Source organism: Podarcis muralis, chromosome 8 (genome assembly GCF_964188315.1).
Source record: "Podarcis muralis chromosome 8, rPodMur119.hap1.1, whole genome shotgun sequence".
Taxonomy (NCBI): domain Eukaryota; kingdom Metazoa; phylum Chordata; class Lepidosauria; order Squamata; family Lacertidae; genus Podarcis; species Podarcis muralis.
Genome location: NC_135662.1, coordinates 77104031 through 77115787, shown reverse-complemented (window position 1 = coordinate 77115787; position 11757 = coordinate 77104031). Strand labels below are relative to the sequence as shown.

General features: G+C 45.5%; 1 protein-coding gene across 1 annotated transcript in view; it reads left to right on the top strand.

The window, feature by feature from the left end:
- The first annotated feature begins 910 nt into the window (after positions 1–910).
- The window catches only part of ANKH (ANKH inorganic pyrophosphate transport regulator), a 136024-nt gene continuing 125177 nt past the window's right edge, over positions 911–11757 (top strand). The window contains exon 1 of the mRNA XM_028737955.2: positions 911–1928. Within this exon, the coding sequence (XP_028593788.1) occupies positions 1833–1928 (96 nt within the window). The 5' untranslated portion in view covers positions 911–1832. The remainder of the gene's footprint in view (positions 1929–11757) is intronic.

The window sequence follows — 11757 nt, the reverse complement described above, 5'->3', positions numbered from 1 at the left end:
CCTTTATGGCTCAGCTCCTGCCCACCAAATGCTCCCTGTGTGCATAGAACAATATGTGTAATTCTGCTCCAGAAAATAGCCACAATGTTTTTCCGATAGGATACCATTTTAAAACCTCTCTTACTCACTTTCTGTCCCATTTAACAAAACTGAAGAGAAACTCCATGATAAATATATATATGGGAGAGATGGGTTATTGGTTTGTTTTGTCCGTATTTATGTTTTTATTATGCATTTTGTACTTTTTTATCTTGTATTTTTATGTTGTGAACTGCCCAGAGATCTATGGATGAAAGACGGTATACAAATTTAATAAATAATGATAATAAATATATTTAAACAAACACTTAAGATTGGTCCTTTGGAAACACTGTGCACAACTGGTATTACAAATGTTTTTGGTTTGAGATGGTGATTTTTCACAATAATTGTAACAACACAATCCTTTTTGAGACACAATGTTCCTAAGGGAGTGGAGTCTTTCTCTATTATAAGACATTGTGAAGGCCACTAACTGTTATTTAAACAATAAACAAGATTAAATGAATTCCTGGTCCACCTAAGGAAAGCTGTCTGAGATACCTCCATGGACAGAGGTACTGTAACTCTGAAGACCAGATCTTGGGAACAAAACGCAGAAGGGTTGCTGCCTTCCGGCCCTCCTTATGACCTTCTAGAATACATTTGGCTTGCCTGCTTTTGGTGGCAATACGAACGCTGGCCCCGATCCTGCGAAGGCGCGCTCTTTAACCCTCTTTGGCACTCCTGGAGCATTGTTTGGCCTACGCTCATCTCTGCAGCGCGCAAGGCAGCCTGCAAGCCGGAGGCTGATGCTGTGCCCGGGCTCCGGCGATAGGAGGAGCAGCAGCAGCTAAATAAAGCCTCTCTTTACTTTTCCTCTTTAGGGGAAAGAGGAGGGAGGGGAGAGAAAGAGAGAGAAAAGATAAGCAACGAGCCTGTGCCAAAGAAGGCCACGTGCTTATGGAGCACTGGCAGAGCAGCAACCCAAATAACATTTAATTTTTTTTAATTTCAAAAGAGCAGGGCCTGCTTGTGTGCGTGTGTTGAACGGCCTCTCCTCTAGCCTGCTTTACGGTTCTTCCTCCGCCGCCAGCAGCAGCAGCAGCAGCAAGCAAGCAAACTCAGCCGCTCCCCTCCCCACCGCTCACCCGGGGGAAAGAAGAGGCGGAGGAAGGAGAGGAGGTGGTGGTGTAGGAGGACGACAGGCAGCCGGGCAGATCCTGTCTGATCTCTGCGCCGGTGATGGGTGGTGGTGGTGGTTTGTTTTCCTTGCCGCCCTCCCCGCGGCTCCCATCCTCTTCCTGCAGCCGGCTAGCCTAAACCAAGGCGAGGCGCAAAAGCGAAGCGCAATTACGCGCGCCTGTTTGTTTTTTTGCCCTCCGGGTTCTTGATAATGGAAAAAGTGCCCAGAGAAATTTCTGGCGGCGATGGTGCTGGTGCCGGCGGCGGCGTCCCTCCTCTTTTTTTTTCCACCAGCAGCGGATCACCATTGTGTGGGAGGAGGGCAGCGGCGGCAGCAGCGGCGGCGACAGGGATGGACTTGGTCTTTGGGATTTCTTGCTAAAGGGAGCAGCACAGACACCCGGCGCACCAGACCAGCAGGGAGGCGGACGCGAGAGGAGCTGCTGCGCTCACTTGCTGCCGTTGCCTCCGCCTGGGCGCACCATCGCCTTCTCTGCCGGCAAAGCCACAAGGCTCTTCCGTAAAGAAGCGCCTGGCTTCTCCCTTCCTGCCTTCGTCTTCACCGCCTTCCCACCTTGCAGCCTCCCCGCTGCGGCAGATGTGTTTGGGGTCACCGCGCAGCTGGGACTATGGTGAAATTTCCGGCGCTCACTAACTACTGGCCCCTGATCCGCTTCTTGGTTCCTTTGGGCATCACCAACATAGCCATCGACTTCGGGGAGCAGGTAAGAGGCCACCCGCGGCCAGATAGCCGCCCATTCTTTTTTTAGTTTATGGATTTATTTTTATTTTTACTTGCAACTCTTTCCTGCGTACTCCCAGGGAAAGGAAGCCGTCGCTGGGCGATGCAAATCGCCTGCAAGGTTGCTACGGTGCTTTTGCCCGGTCTATTTTTAGGCTCCCTAATGCTGAGTGATGACAAAACGCGCAGCGCACTCCTTTTCCTCGGGAGCCCAGAAGCTCTGGCGGAGAGCAACAAAGCGCTGGCTGGATGTTTGAATGTCAGAAGCCAGCCGGCTTTCCTTTTCCAGAACATGCAAGGAACAGAGACCAGGCGCGGGGCGGGGGGGGGGGATGGATTGTAGGGATGGGCTGGAGGGGGTGTGCAGTGCAAAAAAGCAACCAGAGGGAGGGGGGTGATATAACACTCTGAGGAAGGCACAGCCGACCTGCTTTGGGGCTGATTCAGGCCACGATTGGAAATGCAAAACAGCCATTCATCTTCCTGCGTCTTGCAGGAAGGGGCTTTTGCTGTTATCCAATGTATGTGCTTTTAATTCTCCAGGCTCTTAGGCATCAATGTTACTGGGGATGCTCCAGGCATCAGTGTTACTGGGGATGCAGCAAAGGCCTGAAAAGCTGCTCACAGAAGAATTATGTAATTTGGAATGCCACTAAGTACTGGCTACGCGTACATACCTTTAATAGGACACCTCGGCTGAGTTTCTGCAATCTGGGCGGATGTCAGGTCCATTGTTTATTAGTGCTAAATAATGCTCAGGCTGGAGGTGGTGATTATGGGTGTTGCACGCACGTTGTTTTGCAGAAACATTTACAAATTCATCTGCTCACAGCTCAAGCTTGTGTATGTTTACTCGGAAGCAAGTCTCACAGTAATCCCAAATGAGCCTGCCCTTAATTGCTGATTTCCCCCTCCTCCTGGGGAGTTGTGGTTGTGGGTGAGGACTGAAGGCGCTAAACTTTTTTGCAGGCATCCATATTATTTTTCCCTATTCATGGTCTCCCCCTCCCTTCACAGAAAAGCAGGTGATGCTCTAACCCCTTCAGCCACCAATGAGCCAGTGGTGGGAAGGTGTCAGCTCTGCTTGCTTGACTTAAGCTGCCCTTGGATGACTGAAGATGCTGTGTAATAATAGCATTAGGAGAGAGTGAGTGCAGGGGGTGGGGAGGAGAGCCGGAAAGGGATCATGCTGCCAAACGCTTCTGCTTAGAAGTGAGGCCTTGCTTGTTAGGACTTGTGCAAACGTTGTTTTCTACAGAGTAGACTTTGAAAGCCTATTGTTTTAATCCTATAGTATTAGCATTAGCCGGGCCTGTTATTCTTTAGTTGCAGGATAAGTTAGACAAATGGTTTTCTGGTAGTTTTCTGCAGTAAACAACTGTGTGCATTTCAGCTTTATATGTCCGCTTGCTTGGTTCCTGTGCTGAGTAGCAACATGAACACTCTTAGGTCAATGAAGTAATCACAGTGGGAGAGCTGGGAAGCCCCTGTAATTTTCAGGTGTTTGTACCCACCAGAGATGCTTCACATACAATAGTGGTTTTATAAAAGGTATACTACTATATATATTTTTAATATACACCAAAAAATGTAAAGTATGAATGTGGTGAACAGGTGTTTAAAGAAATTCATATCCAGCATCTTCATTGGAGTGCCAGGACTGTGTCTGGCTTTCTGCTGCATGTATCCGCTTTTGCAAACCCAGGTTTGTTGCTGTGCCATGTGTGAAATAGCCCTTATTCCTTTAAGTGCCAGAGTGCGAACTTTGAGCTCCTTGATATTTGCATTATTTGATACTGCTGTGTTGATGAGCAGCAGAGTGTTTTTCCTTTTGTGTTATTGCTCAGTTGACCAGGGCAGCATCACTCATTAGGCAGTGTTAAGTACTCTTTGGGCTGCACGAAACTCTGTGTAAGTGATTAGCAAATGCTAGAGAACAAAGGTTGACGCACCTCCTAGGTAGCTCATGTTTTCAACTGCTGGTTCATTCAAAAAAGTGAATGGAAAAAGAATCCCCCAGAATGCATGTGTGTTAAAGGTGTGACTTGTACTTCCCCATGCTTTCCTCCCTCTGAGCCACTGAGGAGGAGGGAGCCCTCCATCACATACTTAAGAGCACAAGATTGTTCTCCACATTAAGTCACCCAGTGGTGACTCCTTATCAATTCATCCAGGCCAGCTGCTGCCCTTCTGAGTTCCTCATCTCACAGCGCAATCCTACATAGATATACTCAGAAGCAAGCTCTGTTGAATTCAATGGGGCTTACTCTCAAGAAAGGATTGTACTCAACAGTATGCAGTATGAATGAGAAACTGCTTCCCTTCCTTTTTAAGGATGCATTGAAAATGGAAAGCGTAGTTGCAAAATGGTAGTTATAGGGTGCTGATGTGTAACTAATTTGTGTTAACTGATCTTGAGTTTTCTTGGAGGAGGACGAAGATGTATCTTTGACTGCAGGGCACTCTTCATAGCATCATAGTGGGAGTTAATGGGGATTACGGGCTGGGATGGAAATAGCAATGTGATACGTATATGGTTTTTACATGTGGCTTCTTACACTTAAGACTTTCAGTCAGCTGTTATTATACAGAAGACACACAAACCTATTTTTACTGTTTGTAGACTCGAATAATTCTTTATCTCATTCTCTCCCCGCCCCAACTGAACATAATAAAGATGCTTGAAAGGGAAGCAAGGCATGCAAAGTTAGAGAAGTACAGTACATTTTCCTCCTCTAAATCTATTAGGTAGGTAATTGCCTCATATAACAATTCCACTTCAACCATAACATCTTACTGGGGTACCTGGGAGACTGTTACAGTGACCCAACAATCCAAGGTTTACTTTTAAGCTTGTTGCTCCCCAAAGTACCATTGTCAGATCCAAGTGAGCAATTGGTTGAATTTTGTTATGTGAATCTCAAGAGAAGGGTGGGGAAGCATTTGGCTTCTGTGCCTACTCTGTTCTTAATCCCTTTTCCCATTCTGCTTGGCGAAAAGGTCCTTTACAACATACAATGTCTACATACTCCGAACAGCAGCAGATGGGGATCCAGTAAAAATATCAATATATTCCAACTGGGTTTATTCTATAAGAACAACCAAAAAAATAAAATAAAAATCTCCCAATCAAGAGAGAAAATGTCAGTGTTTTTTTTTAAAAAAAATTCATAACATTTTAGTGCCTTCTGGTTTCTTGCAAATTTACTGAAGCAGAGCTAACTAGGAAGCCATAGCCAGCCCCATCTGCACTTCTGAAAGCGTTGCAAATGAATTAGGCATAATTGGCTCAAAGTGTGACCACCCCACACTCCTGAGTTATCAGTCGATTCTTGGCTTCTTACTTTTCAGAGCAAGGTCCACCTAATTCAGTTTTATGTTGCCAGTAGTGGCAGCCAGATACTTGTAAATGCTAAGTACTGGGTCATTGTTCTTTGTCCTCAGTATCTAGAACAGTCATACCTCTGGTTGCAAACGTGATCCAGAGGTCTGTTCTTAACCTGAAACTGTTCTCAACCTGAGACACGACTTTAGCTAATGGGGCCTCCTGCTGCTGCCGTGCCGTGGCGGCATGATTTCTGTTCTCATCCTGAAGCAAAGTTCTTAACCCGAGGTACTATTTCTGGGTTAGCGGAGTCTGTAACCTGAAGCTTCTGTAACCTGAAGCGTCTGTAACCCAAGGTACCACTGTATTTAGAGGTATACTGCCTCTATTCTGTGTAGCTATGGGGGTGGCGGGGGGGGGGGGCTGATAGCCCTTTGTTTAAAGCCACCTAAACTGGCAGCAATCGCCAATAAATTTCATAGTTATGTGTTGAACTACAGTTCTTTTTGGCTACAGCATATAAAAAACAAGTGTTAGAAACTCAGCTATCTATTATAACCCCCAAATGGCACCTTAAACCTAGTTTATGGTTGCCATAATGGAATGTCTAGGTGCTGTTTTGTTTTTAAAATTGAGTTTATTATTATTATTATTATTATTATTATTATTATTATTATTATTTATTATTATTTATTATTATTTTATTTACTGTCATTCATATCATTTCTACACCACTTTATATTTTAAAGAACAAATTTCAAAACGGTTTACAACCCATTTAAACCATCAAATAAAGCAATCCGGAATAAAACAAATTCAAGCTTCATGGAGAATATTTCAGACCCTCCTTCTCTTAAGTAACATCTTGCTTTCCCCGGTTGCAAACCTGGCATCCATAGATCTCCAAGTAGTTGCAGCTGGACCCACACCAGTCACAAAATGCACCCAGCGCCTGGCTAATTTATAATACTGTCAAACACATACCTGGGACCGCAAGTTCTGCAGGCTTATTGGAGGTGGTTATAACAATTGGGGCAGTAGTTTTGATGTGTTGAGAGTAGCATAGTATGTGCAAGTGCAACCAAATAATGCCTGTGCTATACTTTCGCAAATACCGGCACATGTAAGGACAGTGTTGGCAGCCAGTGCCTCTACCTGTGATTGGTAGTATTCTTACTAATGTTACCTTAGGCAGAATTACTCTATATTAGGAATTCCTTCGGTAGAATCTAAGTCTACTACACCATTGTACTGTGACTCATTTAACAGAGTAAAATAAACAAGGCCATTGTGTGATAGCTAGCCAGCTATATGAGCTAGCTACTTTTTATAGAATCATAGAATTGTAGAGTTATTATTGCAAATGAATTAGGCATAACTGGCTCAGAGTGTGACCACCTCACACTCCTGGGTTATCAGTCACTTCTTACAAGAATCGCTTTGCAGAGCAAGGCCCACCTAATTCAGTTTTATGTTGCCAGTGGTGGCAGCCAGATACTTGTAAGTGCTCGAATTTACGTCTACTACACCATTGTACTGTGCCTTATTTAACAGAGTAAAATAAACAAGGCCGTTGTATGATAGCTAGCCTGCTATATGAGCTAGCTGCTTTTCGTAAAGGTAAAGGTAAAGGTACCCCTGCCCGTACGGGCCAGTCTTGACAGACTCTAGGGTTGTGCGCCCATCTCACTCAAGAGGCCGGGGGCCAGCGCTGTCCGGAGACACTTCCGGGTCACGTGGCCAGCGTGACATTGCTGCTCTGGCAAGCCAGAGCCGCACACGGAAACGCCGTTTACCTTCCCGCTAGTAAGCGGTCCCTATTTATCTACTTGCACCCGGGGGTGCTTTCGAACTGCTAGGTTGGCAGGCGCTGGGACCGAGCAGCGGGAGCGCACCCCGCCGTGGGGATTCGAACCGCCAACCTTTCGATCGGCAAGCCCTAGGCGCTGAGGCTTTTACCCACAGCGCCACCCGTGTCCCACGCTGCTTTTCATAGAATCATAGAATTGTAGAGTTGTTGTTGTTATTGTTGTTGTTATTATTATTATTATTATTATTATTATTATTACTACTACTACTACTATTATTTACTGAATGTATATACCATCCTATACCCGGGGGTTTCTGTTGGAAGGGACCCTGAGAATCCTTTAGTCCAAGCTTGTACAATGCAGGAATATGTAGCTTCCCCATACAGGGATCAAGCCCGCAACCTTGGCATTATCGGCACCACGCTCTACCCAACTGAGCTATCTTGTGCGCCCTTGTGGGGAATGCGCTTCTAAATAATCCCTGAAATAAAAAGAAGCTTGCGTATTCCCACCCACCCCAGATTCTCAAGGCCTGTTTTCTCATCTGGGTGTCCGATATTGTAAATGCTCATTGTCACATAGCATTTCACTACCTACCATTACAGAAAGCACATGCACACACATTTTTTTTCCCTGTCATGGGCCAGGAACAACAACAAGAAGAAGCCTGGTGATACTGAGTTGTGAATATGGTTGCATGTTTAGAAATCTGAGATCTGGTTATTCAGTTGACTCTAGAGTTTTAGCACTGATCCGTCCTGAATAAATAGGACCAGCTTTTGGCTTGAGGGGCACCTGTCCACTCTACAGGGGTGTCCCAGGCAGCCATAATGGGTGGTGGCTCTATGTTGGGCCTTTCACAGCATTTTAGGGAAGCTAAATAGGAGGCCCACAGGTGCCCCATTTGAGAGTCCCCGGACACGTATCGGCAACAGGAAGGCCCCATCAGAATTATGAGGCCTAAGCAGCTTCCCCAAAATGGCAGGTATTGCTATAGACCAGGCATGTCCAAAGTCCATTTCGGGGGCCTAATCCGGCCTGCTGGTCCATTTAATCCGGCCCCTGTGGCAGTTTATTTTCTTTCCTGGGGGGAAAACCTCAACAACTTCAATCCTGAAAGAAACTCAATAACTCCAACCCTAAAAGAAGCTCAACAACATCAATCCTAAAAAAAGCGCAACAACCCTGGGGTGAAATCATTAAAAAAGCTCAACAACTACTTCAATCCTAAAAAAGGTCAATAACTTTGGTTGGCCCTTTGGTCGGCCCCCACAGCCCTTCACTTCATCAAATCTGGCCCTCTTTGAAAAAAGCTTGGATACCACTGCTATAGACCATGTAAATAAATGACACATTTGAGGAGGGATGGGGGGGAGGAGGAATGTTCGGCGATAATAAGAGTATTCAAAATGGCAAAAGGCCCAAGGAAGAAGCCTCAAAATAATCCTCTATTAGTTTTGGACATGACAGTGTGTGAATCATAGAACTGTAGCGTTAGAAGGGACCACGGGGTTAATCTGTAATAATAATAATTTAATAATTTATTATTTATACCCCGCCCAGCTGGCTGGGTTTCCCCAGCCACTCTGGGCGGCTCCCAACAGAATATTAAAAACACGATAAAACATAAAACATTAAATGCAGGCATCTTTTGACCAATGTGGGGCCCAGACCCATGACCCCCCAAAGTCTCATGCTATACTGGCTATGTCAGATAATTTTTTTTTTAAAAAAAGCATATATAGTATTACATTTTGGTATGCCTACTTTAAAACAATGGCTGATAACTTTTCAACTTAAACCGATTAAGGGCAGAGACTTGAGGATGGTTACTTTGGAAGCAAGGCCTGTTTACATTATTTGAGGCTTGCTTCTAAATAAATGTGGTTAGAATCGGGCTACAAAAGTTTCTTACCTTAGCATGCAACTCAATTCAGCTTTTATCATTTTGGATGCTGAAGGATTATCTGTAAACTTGAAAACTTCTGTATCCTTTCCCCTGCCAGATGTTGATTTAACAAAGAGAGCATTTTAACTGTACAGAAAGCACACTTGGGGTTGTGTGGGAGAGTGTGTCACAATTTTCTATTGTGATGACATCAGCATATTGTGATGACATGGGTATATTGTAATGATGTAACAATCAACATCCCAGAAGAAAAAGTTGAAGAAAAAGTTGAAGCCTACAAACCTTTCAGTGTAAAAGGAAACATGGAAATAATTTCAAATAACTGTAAAATGGCCTTCTTCCACTTGCGTTGTGCCAGTTTGGAATAATTCTCAAGAAGGTGCCCTGGAATGAATCCAGCAGTAGCTGAAATATTAGGATTTGGCTCATACATAACTGAACGCCGAGAAATGTGAGCTTTTTGTAGAAATATTGCTGGCTTAGCTGCAGTGGAAGACAGCTGAATGTTTCGTTAGGTCAGATTGCTTCGTTTTCCAGTTTTTCTGAATAAGGAGAGTGGAGAATGTGACAGAATGAGCGGATATTTTGAAAGGGACTTGAGAGATGGAGCAGCCACCCAGAAAATCCAACTGACTAGCTGAGAAGCCAAAGTAAGTGAAAATGTATCAAATGATTGCATCTGGCCTGTTTGTTGCTTATGATTCTACACAGGGACGGTCGCTTTCAGATTTACTCCAAACAGCCATGGGTAAAATGGCCACTTGTTTGGTTTTTAAATGGCTGTTGGGTTTAGTGACTATCTGACTTTTAGAAGACATCTGAAGGCAGCGTTGTTTAGGGAAGTTTTTAATGTTTGATGTTTTGTTGTATTTTTAATATTTTGTTGGAAGCTGCCCAGAATGGCGGGAGAAACCCAGCCAGATGGGCGGGGTTGTTGTTGTTGTTTAGTCGTTTAGTCATGCCCGACTCTTCGTGACCCCCTGGACCAGAGCACGCCAGGCACCTCTGTCCTCCACTACCTCCCGCAGTTTGGTCAAACTCATGCTGGTAACCTCGAAAACACTATCCAACCATCTGGTCCTCTGTCGCCCCCTTCTCCTTGTGCCCTCCATCTTTCCCAGCATCAGTGTCTTCTCCAGGGAGTCTTCTCTTCTCATGAGGTGGCCAAAGTACTGGAGCCTCAGCTTCACGATCTGTCCTTCCAGTGAGCACTCAGGGCTGATTTCCTTAAGAATGGATGTTTTTGATCTTCTTGCAGTCCATGGGACTCTCAAGAGTCTTCTCCAGCACCATAATTCAAAAGCATCAATTCTTCGGCGATCAGCCTTCTTTATGGTCCAGCTCTCACTTCCATACATCACTACTGGGAAAACCATGGCTTTAACTATACGGACCTTTGTTGGCAAGGTGACGTCTCTACTTCTCAAGATGCTGTCTAGGCCTGTCATTGCTCTTCTCCCAAGAAGCAGGCGTCTTTTGATTTCGTGGCTGGGGTACGGGGTACGGGGTACAAATAATCAATTATTATAATAGTGAGGTATTCTTTGGCTGATTCAGGTTTCCTTCTGGCTTCCCGAAGGCACTACTAATTTGGTCGCAGTCTTTCCTGTGGACACATTCGGATCACAAGTGCTTTACCATTCATTCGATTCCTTCGCAAAACAGGGATTTATGCCTCAAGGGTGTGGGCGGCAACCACTTTGCACGGGGCCTTCTGTTTCTAGCCCCCGTGTGCGTCAGCAGAGCGCACTTCAGCCCTCCCTATCTTGCTTTCTCCCGGGTCCAAATGGACCCTCACATTGGCGGTCACTCGCCAATTCTGAGGGGCACAAAATGGCCTCCCTCTTGTATAAAGTGCCAAGTCCCACGGGGAGTTGCTCTCAGGCAAGTATATACAGTGGTACCACTAGCTGCGGACACAATCTGTTCTGGGGTGCCGTTTGCACCCTGAAAAGTCCGCAAATAGAGTGGCGCTTCTGCGCAAGTGCAGAGTGCGATAGAGCGCTTCTGTGCATGTGCAAAGCGCGCAGAACGCTTCTGCACACACGTGTGACGAAACTGGAAGTATACACTTTCGGGTTTGCTGCATTCGCAAGCCGAAAAGACGCAACATGAACCTAACGCAACACGAGGTATGGCTGTACAGTCATACCTCTGGTTGAAGTACCGTATTTTTCGCTCTATAAGACGCACCAGACCATAAGACGCACCTAGTTTTTGGGGGAGGAAAATAAGAAAAAAATTATTCTGAATCCCAGAAGCCAGAACAGCAAGAGGGATCACTGCGCAGCGAAAGCAGCGATCCCTTTTGCTGTTCCTGGCTTCTGGGATAGCTGCGCAGCCTGCATTCGCTCCATAAGACGCACACACATTTCCCCTTACTTTTTAGGAGAGAAAAGGTGAGTCTTATAGAGCAAAAAATACGGTACCTTCGGGATAAGTATTTTCAGGTTGCATGCTGTGGTGACCCGGAAGTAACGGAGCGTGTTACTTCCGGGTTTCGCCGCTCGTGCATGCCGCAGGCGGTCAAAATGACGTCATGCGCAGAAGCTGCGACGTGCGGACACAGGTTGCGTTCGCTTCCGGATTCGAACGGGGCTCCGCAACGGATCCCGTTTGCATCCAGAGGTACTACTGTACAGGATTGCAGCCTATAACAGTTGTTACAAGAAAAACTGCTTCCTTTCCCTTAAGAGCCCGTATAGAGCCCTTAAGTAGGTTCCCTATCGGTAGGAGAAATTAACAGAGGCCAACCAAAGTATATTGA